The 20,763-nt window shown below is 40.3% G+C and overlaps 1 protein-coding gene across 6 annotated transcripts in view; it reads right to left on the minus strand.

The window, feature by feature from the left end:
• Positions 1-20,763, minus strand: part of PPP1R12B (protein phosphatase 1 regulatory subunit 12B) — a 105,081-nt gene that overhangs the window by 78,303 nt on the left and 6,015 nt on the right. For all 6 annotated transcript variants that reach the window (XM_081194674.1, XM_081194673.1, XM_081194677.1 and 3 more), the window contains exons 2-7: positions 9,561-9,691; positions 8,439-8,557; positions 6,928-7,087; positions 3,919-4,063; positions 1,543-1,617; positions 989-1,065 (exon numbers count right to left, since the gene is read on the minus strand). In XM_081194674.1, coding sequence (XP_081050800.1) covers positions 989-1,065; positions 1,543-1,617; positions 3,919-4,063; positions 6,928-7,087; positions 8,439-8,557; positions 9,561-9,691 — 707 coding nt within the window. The remainder of the gene's footprint in view (positions 1-988; positions 1,066-1,542; positions 1,618-3,918; positions 4,064-6,927; positions 7,088-8,438; positions 8,558-9,560; positions 9,692-20,763) is intronic.

Raw genomic sequence — 20,763 nt, forward strand, 5'->3', positions numbered from 1 at the left:
TTTCTGAACACGGCCCAGGAGGAAGGAGCGGAACCACTGTATGACAGTGCCCCCAGCTCCCAGCCCCTCAAGACGGTCCAGAAGGATGTTATGGTCGATGGTATCAAACGCCGCTGAGAGATCCAGCAGAACTAGGAAACAGCTCTCACCTTTGTCCCTAGCCCGCCGGAGATCATCAACCAGTGCGACCAAGGCAGTTTCAGTCCCGTGATGAGGCCTGAATCCCGATTGGAAGGGATCCAAATGGTCCGCTTCTTCCAGGCGTGCCTGGAGTTGTTCAGCAACCACTCGCTCAATCACCTTGCCCAAGAATGGAAGATTTGAGACTGGGCGATAGTTGGCCATCGTGGCCGCATCTAAAGATGGTTTTTTAAGAAGCGGTTTAATAACCGCCTCTTTCAGCGGGTCTGGGAAGGCTCCCTCACGGAGGGAAGCATTCACCACCCCACGAAGCCCATCGCCCAGCCCTTCCCGGCTAGCTTTTATAAGCCAGGATGGGCAAGGATCAAGGAGACAGGTGGTTGGTTTCACTCGTCCAAGCAGCCTGTCCACATCCTCGGAGGTAACAGATTGGAATTGATCCCACTCAACTTGACTAGACAAAACTCTAGCACTCTCCCGCCCCGGCCCTGCTCCCACGGTGGCGTCTACCTCTTCCCGAATCTGAGCGACTTTATCTGCAAAAAACTTTGCAAAATCATTGCAGGAGATCATGTGGCCCGTACTGGGCCCCGATGTAGCAGGTGGTTCCGCTAAATTGCGGACCACCTGAAAAAGTTACTTTCTTTCACAAATTTATAGGCCACTTGACACCATAAAGTCTTTGAAGCAATATACACAGTAAAAATGGAATAAGACACTGAAACACATGCTCTAAAAACAATAAAACGAATGCAGCAATCTCCAAAACCATTTCCTACCCCATCCCCAAAGAAATGCTCACATCAAATGCTGCAAGACACCCATACCATGTACTTTGAGATCTTACTTTTTGAAGAGCCCACTTTGAAGTTTCCCATTCATATCAGCTTCTATTAGCTTGTTTCTTGTCTCTTCACTGCGCAGCTGTCAAAAGCATAATTAGAAAGCTGTTTTAAAGAACTACTAATGGATCCGGTAGATCATTTTCACTATCTCCCTTCTCAAATTCCATTATTATTAAGCTTCCCAGACATTTTCTACAGTTAAGGGCTTTCGACATTACAGTGGTATTTCGGTTTAAGAACAACTCTGTTTAATAACTATTCGGTTTATGAACTCCGCAAAACCGGAAGTAGTGTCCCGGTTTGTGAATTTTACCTCGGTCTAAGAACAGAATCCGAAAAGTGGCAGGGCACTGGTGGCGGGAGGCCTCATTAGGGAAAGCGCACCTTGGTTTAAGAACGGGTTAAATTCGTAAACCAAGGTACCACTGTATTTGCATCATCTTGGTACTTTTAGCTCTGACCCATTTCAATTTAACATCTCACAAGCAATTCTCAGGTTACTGACATACAAGTCCATGAATACTGTACTAGTTAAACGGAATAGCCAGAAACTCACCATATTCTGTTTCTTCTGGAGCATCTCTAAATGTTCAACCAATCCTTCATCGGCAACATCAAATGGTGTCTGACCCTGATGGTATGTGCAATTAGCAAACAAAGGCAATTTAGGATGGCATTTCATTAGTTTGGAAAGGAGATTCTTTATGTTTATTAAGCAAAGTTTATAATGTACATTTCTTATTCCAGTAATTGGCAAGGCTTTGAAAGCAACTTTAGAATTTATCTACTTTTTCCTTGGGAAAGGACTGGCCATATCTTTTAATTATATATTAGCTCCCAAGTTAAGCATGCATTTTGTTATACAAATTGATTATCGTAGGATAGACCAGCCAGAGGCATGGAATAGGATATAAATGATGGAATTTATCAAAAATATCAGTTAATATCCTGCAATAAAATTAGAGTACTATTCTTACACTTGTAGCTTTTGATATCAGTAAAAAAAAAGTTGGGTTAGGCTGAGCCAGTACAGATATAACATTTTCAATACTACCACTTCCAGACAACCACTAGCTAAAATCCCTCATAACAAGGGTTTGCAAACACATTTTAAAACCCTGGTTAGTATTAACCATGGTTAGAATTGGTGCATACAGAATCCTGAACCGTGTAATATGTTTTGGGACAGGGGGCAGTCAGAGGAAAGCTTGTCCTTGAGAGTAAAGGGACTGGGGGAGGGAATGCATGATCTTGTAGTTATCTCCTAGTCTTTCAGTTATGGGCAGGATTTTATGAGCATCTCTATCAAACATTATAGCAAAGGAAACAGGATCAATGGGACATAATAATAATAGAGTTGTTGGTGGTAACTGAATAAATTAGAGTTCTTACCCCCTTTCACTATGAAGTCCCAGAGCAGGTTACAACCATTTAAAAATACAATACTAAAATAAATTACGGTCGAGAGAATAAGGTGAGCCCAATATATGTATCTTATGTATCAAAAGCTGGGGTAAAAAAAAGTGCCTTCAATTTACGGCAGAAACTAAGCAATGAAGGTAACTAAAAACTTTGGCAGGATTCGAGTAATGCTTGCAATGTACTAAAAATTAAGGTTAAAATGGATGATTTAAGAAAAATAGAGAAAATAAGTGAAGCAGTTGAAAAAGATTGAAAATGGTAACCATGGAAAGGCAAAGCGGAGTCAAAGGAGTCAAGGAATCCTAAATGATGATGTTGATGTTTAATGTTTGAATTTAAATTTGCAATGGAAAGCTCAATAAAAAAGATGGGGGGGGATGACTAAGCAAGGTGCACCTCAATGGGGAGGAAATTCCACAGCTAAGCAGCTGCCACAGAGAATGCCCTCTCCCACCCTGAACTTCTGAGGATTGTGAAGCTAGCAAAAGGATGTCCCCTGCTTGAAGAAGTACTTGAAGAAGTTCAACTGACCATTGGCCCATCTTGTCTTCTTAGAGCTCACTGAAGGGGACTGACTAGGTGGGTTATTAATGCTTCATCAGAGGAGGACGAGGTACAATCTGCCCTTCTTCAAGCAGCTTTTCTACCAAACTCTATGTGAGTTTGTCAGCCAAATCATAATCACAGTCTTAGAGCAACACCCAAGTCATAATGCAGACTAATGAAGATCCAAGAAACTTAGCAGTTAAAGCAAATTTGAGCCTTGCTCCATAAACATTCGCCAAAACAGAAACTTATAATGATGACAGTGACCACCTGCTTTCTTACATTATACAGTAGTAAACCAATAAACGCCCCTTGAATATTTTTAAGGAACAACATCAAGGCAAGGCCATATGTTCCATACAAGCTAAAGGTGCCTCTAAATATTACTACTGCTTCTACCTCTTTCCACCTCCACCAACAGTTTTAATGCTGCAGAAATGATCCACTTTGAATGATTAGGGCAAGCGTTAATTCAGATGCCTTATTTCATCAGGCATGGAAATATGACTTGTGAGGCATAGGACCTTCTTTGAAAATGATATGATAAATGATGTTTCATGTACCATTCACTAAAAGCAAAGACAAGAACTACTATTGGCACAAAGCCCTGCACATTTCTACAAAGCTCATGGCAGGTACCGCTTGTCTGGCCTGATTTCACCAAGGGTTTTCTTGTTTGCCACATTTTGGCCCAAAAGATTTCAAATGGCCTATCACACTGAAAATAGAAATAGACACAGTAGTCAAAGAACACACACACCCAAAATGTATTTTCAACAACACCTTTCAAAATACATTTCCGCTGACAGGGAGAATAAAATATGTGCATAATACAACCTATACAATTGACTAAAGCCAAGTAACAGGCAATAATTATATATGCACAATTTAAGTGCATGTTTGGCTTGTCAAGGAACATCTTGCTACTGGGGGCTCTTGCATTACTAGTCTACAGCTCACTAACCAGCTTGTTCCTGATGTCCATGTCACACAGTGCTTCAGCCAAGATAGAGCAAGCTTCCTTTACTCCCCAATGTGCAGCAGCATGGAGTGGAGTCCAGCCATCATTGTCCTGGACATTCACATCATACCCAGCTTGGATCAAGAGCCTAAGAAAAACAAGTGAGCAAGAATGGCAGCAGTTCAGTCATGCAGCCTAAGAACGTGCAGTGGGCTTTATGAAATAGGTTTATACTCTGTGAGAAAGACAAGTGTGGTAAAGCAGACAGCTCAAAGTGTTCCAGTGATGGGTGGAAGCAAACCTGGAAAGAAAAGGAAGAAGTTGCAGGAACAGCATCCTCCAGTATGGGCAAATGCGCCATTACCCAATATACCAGGCATAGGCAAACTCGGCCATCCAGATGTTTTGGGACTATAACCCCCATCATCCCTAACTAACAGAACCAGTGGTCAGGGCTGATGGGAGTTGTAGTCCCAAAACACCTGGAGGGCCAAGTTTGCCTATGCCTGCAATATACAATATAGTTTTATACTATAGGCCCATCTAGCTTTTAAAACTCCCAGGGGCCTTGGTGGGACACATAACTTTTGTTGTTGTTGTTGTTGTATAAATCTAACCACTTACATAACTCATTTTATTAATAACCATAGTGTTGGCTTTGATGATGTACCTGTTTTTGTGTTGTCCAATAAATAAATAAAGTGCAAAGCCAATATTCCTAACTGTTCTGCAACCTTTTTATAGAATACATGAATGGAGTTTGAGAAACTATGGTACTCTTAAACTACAGTGCAGTAGTGTCTCAGGCAGAAGTATTTCCTAACCTTCCTAACTGAGATTCTTCTGAAGATTCCATATTAAACAGGAGATCTTCTGTATCTATTTTGCCACTGAACTTTCACCCCTTCAACAATGAATTCCTTCTTAGCATAACAGCTGGAAAATTACCTGCATGTTGTTTACTTTTCCAAATTCCTCCTCACTTCCTCTCTGATGAACTGCTGTTAGTGTGAAACAATGACACCCATTTATTTTACTCCACAATGTTTTTCATATATTGGAATATGAGGGGGGTGTTAATCCTACGCAACATTCCTGGCAGGAGAGAAGCGCTAGACAAGTGAATATAAGGCTGTGTTGTGAATGGCAGTGAAGGTTGTTTCCCTACTGCCATCCAACTAGGCGGCTGTCATTTCAGTGTCTTTTATATCTGCATGTTACTATGGTTACATTTTTAAAAATCCCACTGTTGATCACTCCCACAATGCACAGCTCAGAAAATAAATGAACTTTCAGAGGATGCGTTGGACAGATTTCAAAGCAGGAAAACAATGAAGAAGGAAGTATTCAAAAGAATTGTCAAAAATTATGCAGCAGATATGTGCTTGTTGCTCCCACTTGGCTTTCACCTCTTTAGGCTAGGTCCAGACTTAGGCTGTAATCCTATACAAACTTACCTGGGAGTAAGTTTTACTGAACTCAATAGGACTTACCTCCAAGCAGACAGGTATAGGATTGCACTGCAAGCTACAAAAACCTAAGTCTCATTGGTGTCAAGTCGCAACCAACTTGTCACATTTATTTCAATGGGATCTAAGTTCAGCTGAGTCTGGATCTAAACTATTGTTTAAAATAATTACTAAATATTTAGAGATTGGCTTTTAAAACAGACACCTTCAATTGGCACAGTGCAATCACTTAATAAGGAGCACATCAGAAAATATTCCAAGAATTCTGATATTTCTTAGTATTAACATCACTAAAAACCTGGTGAAACCAGGTGCAGAAAACCTGCAAAGGCCCATGATACCATCCAAACACTGCAGCTAAAATCTGGTGCTGTGTAAGTAAACTGAGAGAACTAACATTTGTAAAAATGTTTACCAGAAGCTACCTCAACAAAAAAAGCAAGCATACCAACACAAACTGAAAAGTGTTGGCTAGCAAATGTTCTCCTTACCAAGAAACTAAACACTTAAGTAAGCACAGGAATGTAATGTTCAATAAAGCTTTTCTACACTGCTGTTCTGGGTCAGCAAACTGAAGATCTGCCTTGGAAAAGTAACACAAAGCAGGTAAATATTACCATTTAAATCTATCAATCAACTAAAATCAAGTTAACTGGTACTTTTTCCTCGAGTTGATAATATGAATACATTTCATACTTACACAGATCAAGACAATACTGATCTAGCAGCTAAGCCTCTACGTTGCAATTACAGCCCTAACCTGCAATAGCTATCCTTGAAAAACCTATCCTAGCCATTAGCCAGCTGTAAAAAACCCTACAAAACCTTACACTTTCCCAGCCATGCTGTTAGTTTGTGTATATCTTATAAAAGCTGCAGACAATGAATTATAACAAAATAAATCCAACCAAAGCCAACTATCAGAAAATCCTGGAGACCTTCATTTACAAACAAGTGAACAAGTATAGAAAACAGACAACTGAAATACAGCATATGTCCCATCCTTACAAGGCTAGCTCCAGAGGATGGAGAAATCAGGTATTTGAAAGGGCTCAAGATTAATCAAAGGTCCATCATACAAAAAGTACTATTATTCCTATTTTCTTTGGAGAAACCATAGCAACCAGTGAATTCTTAGTGTGTACCAACAGCCTCTTTTGGGTTAAGGGGGCTCACAAATAACAGCTAGCTCTACAACTAATATGTTGCAGCTGGGACTTCATCCTTAGCTGCTGGTGGTAAGAGCTAGCAAGAGAATACGCAGTAATTTTACACTTAGGATTAAGATAAAAGTTGAAAGCCCACTTCCACTGAACTTTAATCCCTGAAAATCCCAAACAGAAGAAGAAAGGGCAGATGCATTAAATCACTGCGTATTAAAACACATCTAGTACTATTGGAATAAATAGTACCATAATCCAATCCAATAGTCTCATATTCCAGTACCAGAAACCTGTAGCAATCTCTCTTCACAGAGTCATTTTTTACAAGAGTACCATTAGGCCATGGTTTATTACAGCTAACAATGGAAACAGATCAGTACCTCATCACCTCAGAGTAGCCTTTAGCTGAAGCTACGTGAAGAGCTGTAGCACCAGTTCGGGGCTGCTTCCTATCTTCAATTTTCCTCCTGTTTAGCCATTGCCGTGCATCCTGCAGCATTTGTTGCTCTTCTGCTTTTCTTGCTTGATCAAGATCTAATCCTGGAGAAACAGACAACAGATGTAAAAAGCCTGAAGTAGAACAAAAATAATACAAAGGAGAGGATACAAGTTTTATAACAAGTTCATAATTTTGTCATCCTTAATGTACTGCCAATTAACTTAATTGCACAAAGGGTTGAAGGGGCCAGTATATTTAAAACTAAGATTGCACAATTAATATGGCTCATTTTATCTAAAACTTGAAGGAACACCACAAAAACATTAAAGCTGCTGAGAATAGAGTTGAATAAAATCTCAACCATGTATTTTTGCACATCAATTTTTTTCCCCAAGTCATTTAGGATTATGAAAAAGAAGTTACATAGAATTAAAGTTCTTTGTAACTTTCCATAACTGGAAGTACACACAGTGTAGCTGAACAGCACAAGTACTTTGAAGTTAAATCTTGATTAATATGTGAACTCCAACAATAAAAACAGTTACTAAGCTTTGCTAAAAGGAAGTAGAATTGAAACAGTTTCATTTCCAAGGGAACATGCTAACATATTCAGAAAGGATTGCACTTTCCACAGCAGCACCCTGTGTGCCCTCCAGGCAATCTCCCACATTTCTCTAATGTTAAATGGGCTATCACCAAACTGTCAAATCAAATAAATAAAATTACCTAGGTACTGTGCTGTGGACCAGCTGTTTGTGCAATGTTAACCTTGCTGTTACAAAGAAAAACTGAAGCAGCACATCAATCCTTCTACACATGTCAATCAGGAAAGTCGACATCTCCTCATAGGGTAGCATTTTAGAATGCCTGCACAGAAAGACTGAGCTGCATAGAATGACTAAGCTGGTATAGTTGCAAGCGCCAAAAATAACTAGTGTGGGAAGGGAGGGAGGGTGATGACAGTAAGACAACTTTAAGCTTTGTAAATACTCCAAGAAAAGGAAAGCAACATTGTCTCAATACAAAACATACCTTAGGCTTGTTTCAAACAAGGATCAACACATTGATAATGCACACACTCTGCAAAAATGACAACTCTGATGTTGAGGCCTTTGGCAATTGCCAGCAGAAACAATAAAATGGGTTTTTACATTTAGCACAAGCAAAAACCCAAGACAAAAGCAACAGCAGTTGGTTTGGGCCACCAACATACAGAGGGGATGGATGATCCACATTTTCAGAATATTTATTTTCCTTTGTATACAGCCTAACTTAAGAGAACAAACAAAATGCTTTACTTTAGAAATGTACTTTTGCGTGGTGTCACTGTTCCTAATGTTTTATTTACTAAAGTGAAATTCCAGGCCCCATTTATAACCAAAGTATATATGCTTTTCTTATTAAAACCCCACAAGACTGAGGAGTGGTTAGTAAGACATACAATTTCCTTACCTTGTTTCTTTACTTGTTCCAAGAGCAGATCCTTCATGGCTGCTTCCTCTGCAAGGTCAGATGGGACTTCACCTTCACTGTTCACAGCAGCTACGTTGGCCCCATGACTTATCAGATACCTACATGAATGAGAGCCAGATTGAGACTGGACTTCACAGCACGAGGTCAATATCTGGCTTTGTGTTTATACTTTGCCAGTAAATAGCAAAACACTGAATTCAGATTTTTTGCAGCTAGTGATAGTGATCTCCCTTATCACAAGACCAGCCCTGCAAATAGCTATTACTGTTAATTAGCTTAACCAATTAAGATACAATTCTTTATGAAACTTTCAAATTTTGGAAACAACCAGATAATTCAATTTTTTTAAAAAAAAAAATCTTGATCTGTTTTTGCTTAAGTTTATTTTAAAAGGACTTTCCCCCCTCAGTATGCATGTCTGGCTTATACAGTGGTACCTCTGGATGCGAACGGGATCTGTTACGGAGCCCCGTTTGCATCCTGAAGCGAACGCAACCCACGTCTGCATGTGCACGGGTCGCAATTTGCTGCTTCCGCGCATGCGCGTGATGTCATTTTGAGCATCTGCGCATGTGTGAGTGGCGAAACCCAGAAGTAACGCGTTCCATTACTTCCGGGTCGCTGTGGAGCGTAACTCTTGCTTCAGTGTGAGCCAGATTATTATCTAATAAACTATTAGTTTTGTGGCACTAGCTAACATTTAATGTGCTTTATATATCCAAAGGAAATATGCATCCTTTTTGAGCTATGGTGGTTACAGTTTGCTTAGACACATGATTGGATCTGTCATTTTAAATTAGTACAGTGGTACCTCAGGTTGCTGACGGGATCCGTTCCGGAGCTCCAGTTGGATCCCAAGGTTTTCACAACCAGAGGTGCCTGTTCTGTGCATGTGTGCGCTACGGTAGAGCGCTTCTGCGCATGCATGTGCGCAAAACCTGGAAAAATACTTCCGGGTTTGCCACGTGCCTATCCCAAAGGATACGTAACCAGAAGCATACATCAACCATTCATACATTCCCCCCATCACACTCACTTCTCTGAAAAGGAGATAAGTCATTTAATATTTCCAGTATCCAGGTCACACTGAAACTCACTCACTCTGCTATGTTCAGATAGCCACAAGATGCAACCGCATGAAGTGGGGTCCAGCCCTCGTTATCTTGCTGATTTACATTGGCTCCGTATTCTATCAGAAACTTTACCATGTCCAGGTTCTCATCTATACATGCCTTAGGGGAAAGAAGGGAAGGGAAGGGGAGAGGAAAGGAAAGGAAAGGAAAGAGAGAGGTCAAGGTGTTAAAATTAGCAATCTACTACCGTTTTAACAACTGTAAATGATACCAGGGGCATCTCAACCACACTGAGCCTGCCTATCTTTCAGCCCCCTCTGACATCTCCATAAGATTTTGCTGTCACTTCCCCACCTCCACAGAGCTGAAGGCTGAACCCACCGTAAAGTGATCTTTTGGTATTTGCTTTAGGAATGGCATGAAATTCCATGGAGCAGGGAAAGGTTTGGAACATGCTGTTCCAGGAAAGCTTCAATGAAAGAGAATGTGTCAGCACACTCAATGGAATGAAATGTGGCGAGAATTAAGGCAGTGAATCCCAAGCACGAATTCAGATAAATTCTCAGTCAAACAAATCAGAACAATTGCAGACTGGACACTTGTCCTTCTTGTATATCAAGCCACAGAAGAAGAAAAAGAATGTTGTACTAATAGCTTACCATGCAACCCTTTCATAATTAAAAATAAAGCATTGCTTAATTTTTATCAGCTGTCTTTGTTCTACCATGGTGAACACAAAGAAATATTTTGTAGTGACCAGATCAACATTATTTTGAATCTGAGTGGGTAACACGTTAATTATAAAAGGCAAAGATTGGAAAGGAAATTAAACAATGCACACTCTGGAGTGAAAAGTGTACTTTACAATAAGCGAAATTTACTTGGTGAAGCTAATTTTACTCTGAACTCAATATAAGAACACAGTTGCCTAAAGAAGAAATTCAGCCTTCAGAACCTGCACTATAGCTCCAAGGCATTCAGCATGAGGTTTCTTCATATTAGAAGTGAAGGGTGTGTGTGACTCACGTTAAAACCATTTCACCTCACTCTACCTCCTCATCCCAGGGCTAGAAACGCTTCATTACCAAGCGGATCAGAAAATAAAAGTCAACGGAAAGTAAATACTTGTGTTGTTTGGTTGGTGAAGTCACACATTTTTTATTTCAGAAGTTATTGTGCTCAAATAATCAGAGACTATAAAATAAAAATGAATGATCACATATATGGCCCCAGAAATGATCCTGGGGAGTTATAAGTTGCCACTTCCTTGATCCTAGCACCCTGTGACAATTTTACTAATCCTTGGCTCCAGCAGAAAGTCCACAACAACAAACTTAATACATGGACCTATGCACTGTGAATATGCTCACCCTAAAAAACCAGGTGTTTTTATACATAGAAAATCAGACTTTAACAATTACAAATATCTGGTAATTATTCAGAAAATCTGTGTAAGCTGTAACATACTTTCATTGAATTTTTAAAAATGCTATAACTGCTTTTTCTTAACCATGAAAAAACAATTTAAGTAAAACATATCAAGCGTTAGATCCAAATACCTTTCTCATCCCAACCTCTCCCCAAATGTCAGAGACCAGGCTGAGGAGTACAACTCTGATGAGGAATGGTGGGAGCCTACCCCTCCCCCTGCTCATGGCCAGGATCCTGAAACTCCACAGGAGCAATGGAGTAGTGTTGATTTGGAACAATGGTTTGCTGAGGGGCACAGTTTGGAGGACAATAGTTGGGAAGAACTGGGAGGTGAACAGCAAGAAGAAGAAAGGGAAGAGAGTGAGCTAGCAGACTCTTTCTCACTGGAAGATGTGCAGCCTCTCAGGAGCCCTCCTGAATAGAGCAGGGTGTGGTACAAATATCTGTAGTGTGGACATATGGACATTGCCCAAATTCAGGTGAAAGCACTTTATGTAACACCTGATCCAGCCACATTTCAATGTTTTCAACAACAATAAAAATTTGTTCACTCTGAGCAAGTCATTAGTAAAGACTTAATTCATTTCATAGATATGCTCTCAAATCTCTCTAAAACACATTTCAAAATAGTTTCATTATAGTAAAGTTTCAAATGGGGAAGGGTAGCATGGCTCTGTCAGGGTTCATTACTAAAAGCCCAATGCTAAGATAGACATTTACATTGTCTAATCCAACATCCAAAGATAACTGCAAATTTGGATCAAGATCATTACAATCTGGCTAACTGGCCACTGTGACATTTTTTAATCGCCCCGCTCAAACTTGTTTTTTAGTGCTATACACTTTAATTGTTTGGGGCCTGTGGAAGGCCTGATACTTCCAAGTTTTATTGAGTCTCATGTTCACACATTAACATGATTTGTAGCAATTAGATACCATGTTAATTTTTGGCACAAAAAGGTTATTTAAAGACATGTGTACAGTTTCATATTTATCATTTCAAGGGGAAGGGCAGTGAATAAGCAATGTGTATTTCCTTGCTTCAGGTATCTCTTGATCAAATACTGAAAACAGGCAGTTTTCAAAGGTGGTTTGGATCCAAATAGAGAATGCACCTGGAGGTTCACTTGGGTTCTGAAGAAAAGGAGCAGGTAAGTTTATATCATATAAAGATAACAGCAGTTAGCAGGACTAAGAATTCAGGACCAAGCAGCCCACCACTACTTCCTTTAGCTAGCTACAAAACTACTATGAGGTTATGGATGGATGGATTGATAGAACGAAAGAAAGAAAGAAAGAAAGAAAGAAAGAAAGAAAGAAAGAAAGAAAGACAGTGGGTTGGACCCAAACATACCCTATCAAAAAAGGAAAGTGGAAGCTTGTTACACAAGAAAAGTGAACTGTAATCCAAAAATGCCTCATGCATTTACAAGCCTTTCATTTAGGTTGCCAGATCATGCATTTACAAAGTGAACACTAACAGCCAAGGCATAATAAGTTACTAGACTGCAAAAGAACCACTATGGTTGGGGCACATGGAATTCCCTCACTGCAGACCTTTCCAATGAATACCTGCATTCACTCTAGCTGCTAGGGATTGCTTTGCAACAGGAACATATCAAAAAACTTTTTCCCCTTCATCTCCCGCCACAACTGCTTCTAGCAATGGGATTGTATGTGTACAATGATGGGTGAGTAACAAATATATTGAATTAAAAAAACAAATTCCCATGTCTCAATGCATCACATATGTGCTGCAACACCATGTCACAATTCTGCAGAGATTTTGTTGCTAGTAATACACACGAGTCTGCTAATTAGTGAAGTAATTCTACCCAATTCTTTTTATCCAATTCAGTGTCTTCCATCCACACTACAAAACATCTGTGGCTAACTGTAGCCACTCAGATTGGTCATCAGCCAAAGGAACTGCAAATGTCCCCCCTCTCCACAAATTACTGGATTAACTGGGTTCTAAGAAAGCTTATGAGATCCAAGAAAATAAAAGCCTAGATTCCTTTGGATCGCTTACTGCCTTGGTCATAAGTAGTCAATATCCCACTTCATTCCTAAGGAATGGAAACTGGAGTGAAGACAAACAAAATTAAGTCCCCACCTGTTCCTGTAATGAATATACAATACAATAACTTGATTTGTGGATATAGTAGATTCAAAACATTAAACAAAACTGTAGTCCTATGCTTTGGAAGTATTTATTTTTAATGGTCATGTTTGAGCACTTCAGGGATTGATGTACGCTATACATGAAGAGAGGACACTAAACACTTTCCTGGAATCTTGGGCATAAAAGTGTTATTAATTTTAGAAAACATTGGCTACTGTTTTTCCACATTTAAAATAGTGAGATGCAAAGGTATTCAGAAGAAATGGAAAAATCAACTACTCATACCATTTAGCTACAACACAGATGTTTGGAAACTACTTTGGTTAATTCTTTATGGATCACTAAATTAGCACTTCATAACCTCTGTGGGTAAGATGCTTAAAAGCTCTCTGAATTAGAACTTGCTACATTTGCCCTTCATCACCATGCTTCAGTGAAGATGTGTGAACAAAAAGAGAACTGGCCACATAGTTGGCAATTATTTGAAGTCTCCAACGCATCAGCTTGCACTGTTGGAGAGAGAAAGCATTTCAGTTTAAATATTAATATGTAGACAACAATAACAATAGGTTGTCTCTTTAGCATCAGGTCGAAATTATGGAGACAACTCCATTCCTTCTACCTTTTGCATCCCGATCATAGCGACCACAAATGGCTACCACACTTTTGCTGACGAACAACTACACTAAAAGGGTTTAATAAATGTTTCATTTGATTATCAAACCTTGTACATTTTAATTATAAGAATTGGATCCAGATAAACAGCTGCTCACTGAAGATTCCTTGGCCCAGTTTTGAAGTTCTACTTCATCTTCAGCACACACCCACACAATAGACAACCCCATTCAGCAGGATCATCCAAACCTCAGGGAGGGTTTTTTAGGGGCAGGAAAATCACTTCCACCTGCCCCTGTGGATCCTGCTGCCTGAGGTGGTCGACTCACCTTGCCTCATGGCTGGGCCAGCCCTGGTGTCCAGTTACTAGAGTTCTACTCTGCATCCAACCTAAAGACTATATAACTTAATCTATGCAATAAATACAATCCAAGTGATTTGGGAAGCAGTGTCATTGGGTTCTATTTCTTCTTTACATTCATATCCCACTCTCTCTCAGGATAAAATGGGAGGAGTTAGCCCATTTTATCCATACATCTCAATTCCTTGAATTAGGGTAGAGTTTGACACTGACCCAGGGTCACCCCGTGAACTTCATGGCCTAGATGCAGATTCAGACCCCATGGTCCAAGTATACTGCTTTGACTCTCTAAATGTATATATCTGCAAAAATCTAATTTCTGATTTAAGTTGGGAACATCCATACAACTGGACCCACTCATCTGGATTTAATTCTTTCTCTCTCTCTCTCTCTCTCTCTCTCTCTCTCTCTCTCTCACACACACACACACACACCATAATAAAGCCACTGAAAGTGTGATAGAACGGAGCTTGTGATTATTTCTGTTTCACTCAAAGAAGCGACTTCTTTATTTTAATTTGAATGGTGAATGGGCAAGCATCTTTCACATAAAGCAAGCCTCCCGACAGCTGAACAGTGTCAGGGTTAACAGTGTCTGGGAGCAGACACATGAGTTCAAAGAACGAAGGAATAAAACTCCCAAAATAGCCTTGCAACTGTCACCACTAGCAATTGTCAGCATTGGAAGGTATGCCCTTGCCTTCATGCCCCACAGAGCTCACCACTCAGAACATTCATCAGAAGTAGCACTGCCAGAAAGTAGTCAGGTAAATCTCTGAACAACAACAGAGAGGAATACAGTTGTCAAATATTTTTTCAGTCTAGGCAGCTCTCAATGTTTTTTCAGGAGATAGTCAGAACTTGCTGCAAACATTTCCCAGGCACCCCTGCTGAACGTCAGTACACAGTACACAGTCAATGGTTATATTACTATTGACACAATAGTCTTGGCCATCTCACACCCATTCTTTCAAAATGCTTTCCTACTAGTCATCCTTCATATTACCTCCCTCTGCCAATGACAGGTCATTTATTACACCACTCAAATTGAAGTTCACTCCCCCCTTAAAATGGTAATCACATACCTCATTGACATACAGATGGCTTATGGATATATCGCAAGCCTTGTAACACTGGATTAAAATGCTATTGTTAAAATAAAATCAGTCAAGAATTTAATGGCACTGTGCCCAACAAAACATTTACCTTGCGCTTACAATTATTTTCAGCTGTATGAGTACAGGGAGGACTATTGTGGGAAATTCTTTCTATATGTTTGCATTTGCATGTTCAAACTTCACCCAAATCATACAGCACATATAAAGTGAAACCTAGGATTTTCTCAGAAACTTGAAATCTGGTCCAAGGCTTGGAACCTCTCCAAACTTACTTTAATAAGATAAAAATATGTGGTACAATTTTGTTTTCTGAAATATAGCTATTTTAATGCCAGCTACTTTGGAGCTTGTTTCATTAAACCTATAAGCAAAAGAAATGGAGACACCAATAGGGTGTGGCCTGCCTCAATGAGCTCAGCACCTGAGATGTGGGGGTGGTCAGGTTGTTGCCTCCTCCAAACTGTGCCCCAGACTGCAATACAGTAAGCCCTCAACTTACACAGGGGTTATGTTTCAGAGATCGCACCTGAAAACAAAATCCTATATAGTCAAAGGACATTGGGTGCAATGGCGGGCAGGTTTGCAACCATCTTTTTTTCCAGACGCCCACCCCCATTTTTTAAAAAGTAACCTTTTTTGCCAGGTGATGAACCATGTGCTCATTAGCCCTTAGGTGATGTAACACATTTCTGTTGCATTGTGAGCAGTCCATGTGCTCTAGAGAGTTCCCTATCATTGGAAGCCAGGCCACCTAATCTCAGTGACTACGTATTTTTAGTCCATTCATTGGCTTGATGCTTCTGGTATTTATTGATGCATGTAAAACTGAATGACATATTCCTGTAACTTACTCAAAAATCCTATGACAGAAATGTCTATGAACTTCATGTATAACCAAAAGCAAACAAACATATTCAGAAGCCCATGAGGGTGCACAGTTCCATAAGTAAGAAAAATGGTATCATTTTCAAACACAAAGTGCCTGACAAGATAAATGAGGCAAAACTTATATTAGTCTTAGAGATGGCCGAAATATTTTGGAGAGTCCGTTTAGCAGGTGCCAATTTAACAGCACTTCCACGTGCCAACACAAAGGGTTGTATCCAAACCTCTCCACCACGTACCCCCAAAATGTGCTCTACAGGGTCCACTAACTCTCCAAAGCTAACTCTACAGGAACACAGGAGGGTGAAGGATAAAGGAAGAAGAAGTTCTATTGCATGCATGGAAGTCTTGTTTTAGCTGACTGTATGTAAGCCACTCTGGGAAGGCTTTTGGCCAAAGGGCAGGGTACACATTTTCAAAATAAGTCTCTTGCACCAGTGGATCTACAGTGTTTGATAAGGCCCTCAAGGAACATTTTATATTGATTGCAAGGATAGAAAAATATAATCTTGACCATCTAATATCTTATAAGCAGCTTAAATGACTGCTTTATTTCTGCAGTGAGCTCCTCATTAAATATTTTCCCAAACGTGTACTGTGAAATCATTTCTATTTGCCACTTCTGTATCCTTTAATCTTCTAGCTCTGCCGCTGAGCCATGCCAATGCCACAACATAACATTCTTCCCAACTGACAGTGAGCCTTAGAGTTATTAGCAGCATGCTGCGATAGTTGCAATAGAATGAAAAGAACACTGCAGAACCTGAAACATTTTATTTCTAGGCTCATACAACAGGTGTTCAGTTGACGATTTGGTGGCGGCAACGGCGGCAAAAACAAGCTGCAAGGGAAACTTGGGGAACAGAGTCCATGTGCATGGTGATCACGTGTGGCTGGGAAGCAAAGCTGTAAAGCTAACAGAAAGTGAGGGAATAGCCCATGAATAAATATGTTTAAATCGTGCTGATTTTTACTGCCACTAGCTTTATTTACTATGTTAGGAAACAATCCTAACTTCTGACTAGGGTGCAGAGCCACTGACACCTCTGCAACCCTGCAGCTCATGGAGAAAGTAGGGGAAGAAGAAAGGCCTGTATTTGACTTCTCTCGAGTTGCTGGAATGTCATTTAGGATCCAGTGGATCTTTGGCCACCCCCACTTTCACTCATCCATTTCATTTCAGCAGTGCTTTTTAAAAGTCATTTTGAGTTGCCTATGGCAAAAATAGCTAACAGTAATAAGAATAAGAAAACTGCCGGAGGAAACACCACTACCAGTAGTCTTCCAACAGCCTAACCCACTCCAGAAGCATATACCAGGCATTGTTCTGTTTGCCGGTTAAGCTTTTTATTGTTGCCTTAATGTTTTTATTGGCTTTATTGTATAAGGTGCCCTGAGAGTATTCATATGTCAGGACAGCATATAAAATAAAAATATATGTAATGAAGTCCAGAGATAGCAGCTAAGAGCTAGACATTTTTTCTCCTGCAGAAACTGAACTGTCAACCCTGTAAGCAAATATATGCAGTTATTTTTCTTCTATTTGAAAGAGCAGGTAGACAGTGGGCCAGTAGTGGGCCACTGGGCAATTTCTAATGGGCTACTTAATATCTTCTAGAATTAGCATAAAGAAATCCATATTACATTAAGTGCTGCTTGATCCTGAACATTCTTAAACTGAATTTCTACTCTTGTATAACTCCTTAAAAGAGCAATGAAACAATTTTAAAGCTGTGTCATTAGTGAACTTTAGAACTGACATTCAAGTAAGAGTGACAGTGCAGTCCACATAGGTTATTTTGTCACTCTCTGCTGACTCACTCCTACTCACTGCACCTATCACCTCTCATGTGTGGAAGCTACCCTTCGCAACCAACAATAGGCTAATGCTTATATTTTAACAAGAATGAAATTATGCACAATGCCAAAAGAAATATAAGTTAGCACAAAGGCAGTGAACTGGTTTTCATATTCATACAAAACCATGATTCATGCTATGTTCACAAACTGGTAGGAGCCCAAGCAAGGCTTGATGTAGCCTTGACCTCTCCCATGCACCTGGGAGAAGGATCTGTGCAGTGTTTAGCTTTGCTTTCAGACAATCTTGACTTGTTATTACAACCCAGTCATTGTGGTTTAAAATAAACTCTAACTAAACAAGCCAGCTCTGTCACACGTAACTTAAACGCGGCTTGTTTTGAAACTGATCAGTGTTTTAAATCACAACCTCTGGTTCATACATAACAAGACAGGATTCTCAGAAAGCAGAAGTAAACGTTGCAAAAGTACTGTTCCACACTTGCAGGAGAGAGAATGGTGAAGCATGTGAGCCCAAAGTTTCGCTCAAGCTGACATGTGTCAAGTTCAATCCTGGATGGGCAGTAACACTCCCACTTTGACAAATTGGAGGGGACCACCCACCTGTCCATCACCTGACATCATTATGATAGCAGATAATTGGCAGGTGGGCGATTCCACCCACCTGTCAATGTTGGCCCGTAGGCATGGGAGAAAAAGTTCCAGCCTACCAGGCCACGAAGGTCCCCCACCCCGGCTCATATGACTAAGAACATGACATCTGAATTGAATCAATGTAATAAATAAGGAATGACAGGAAGCTCATTGTGTATAATCCCTCCTGCTCTCCCTATTTACATAACGAGATTGACAAGACAGCCTAACTGGGTAAGCTATGGACAGTTACCTAACGATGGTACCATGCTCCAAATTCCAGGATGATGGCTCACAAGGTTTCATATAGATGCTAAATAGCACAGTAGATAGCCCCTGAGCAACTCAGCAACAGTCACTGATGCTACTTTCTGTGCCTAGAAGCAGCAGAGAAACTGCTGTAGTACAGTGTTTCCAGTCCTCAAAGTTCTTCCACAAGGACACCGTGGTCATTGGTGTTGAAATCTGCTAGGCGATCCAAGGAGTGTGTATCTGAAGAAGTGTGCATGCACACGAAAGCTTATACCAAGAACTAACTTAGTTGGTCTTTAAGGTGCTACAGGAAGGAATTTTTTTATTTTAAAATGGCTACATTCACCCTCTCGTCCAATTAATTAATCAGGATGACCAAGGCTGTTTCTAGGCCTGAAGCCAGAATGAAGTGTTGAAATGTGTCTAGACAATCTGCTTCCTCCAGGCATACCTGCAAAAAGATTGTCCACCACCCTCTCAATCACATTACCCAGAAAGGGAATATTAAAGACTAGGTGGTATTTTTCTTGGTCCAGGAAGGTGACTCTATCACTACCTGACCTTCAGGAGAGGTGACACTACCACTACTTTCAAGGTGGTTGGCATAACTTCCTCATGTAGTTAACCACCCCCTGCACTCATTCAATCAATCAACTGATCCCCTCTTACTAGATTTCACTGACCATGATGGGCACGGATCAAGAGCGCATGTTGACCTCACACAAGTGTCCTTAGCTTTTTTCCCTTAATGTAGAACAGGAATCCAAAGTGAGTAGAAAGCAAAGACTATGCTGTATAATGGCTTTGCCAGCATCAGCAACATCTTTGGCAGACACCCAGACTGCACTCCTGAACCAAATACCTGAAGGTGTTCTGTATTCTGCAGCATTGGAAAGTACAGTGCCAACACACAATCCTAAGTAAGCTTTTTCTTTTTCTTTTTAGTAATTCAGTAAAATGTCATAGTAATGAAGTCATTCGTTAAGTTATTAAATTGTGTCAAATATTTGCAGGAGTGTGAAACATTGAGAAGTGTTTCATATTTTGAAATAGAAATTACTTCATGAGAGCAGTTATTTTTCTCTCACATACCTAATTTCCATTTTTTTCTTCTGCAGACCTCAAAAGGGAGAGGGAGCAAACCTCATCCCCAGGGCTTTCACATTTCTGTCTTCTGCTCAATAACACAATTAAGAGCAAACAGCAGCCATTCAGATTGATTCTTTTTCCTCCCAGCACAAAAGGTTTGGAGGGAAAACCCCAAGACACACATCAATGCCACATCACACAAAAAAAGAAATAAAGTGTTATGCTGACATTACAGTAGCGTTCTCCAATCTGGTGCCCTTCAAGTGTTGTTGTACTGCCACTCCCATCATCCCAGCCAACTGGCCATGCTGGCTACAATCAATGGGAATTGGGAGCCAAACATCTGGTGGGTTACAGATGCACTATCCCTGGCATTCGGTGGCACGAGCAAGATTCTGAGCAGACTCTTTCTTCTAAGAAACTAGAGCATCTGCTGCTTCAAAGGGCTTGTACTCCAATCCTAAACACATTCAGGCTGAAGATTCAATATGGCAGCACATGCTACTCAATTGTACAGCTCCACTGCTCCTTTTGCTTAGCTAGTAATACAAACACTGGAGTGGCTGGCTTGGCTTTTTGTGCAAATCAGTGCTCATGGTTTCTCTCCAAACAAAACACATAAAGTAACATAATGCTAAGCCAGCTGCTTCAGGGTTTTGTTTCTTGACTAGGCAAAAGGAAGAGTGAGGTGAGTGTAGAAACACACGGTGCTTAATCATGCTACTTGTTTGTGGTAAGACATGGTTTGTTTCTAAACATGGCTCACTGTTGCATGCAAACAGGGCTGGTAAGATACTCATGAGACCTTTGTAGATCAAATTAAAATCAAGACACTACAAAGAAACAACAGTAGCTTAGAAGCCTAAAGTGAACAAGTTAAAAACAGAAGCCTGTTTTTCATATA

The sequence above is a fragment of the Podarcis bocagei genome, assembly GCF_964188305.1.
Source record: "Podarcis bocagei genome assembly, chromosome: 5".
In the NCBI taxonomy this organism is placed as follows: domain Eukaryota; kingdom Metazoa; phylum Chordata; class Lepidosauria; order Squamata; family Lacertidae; genus Podarcis; species Podarcis bocagei.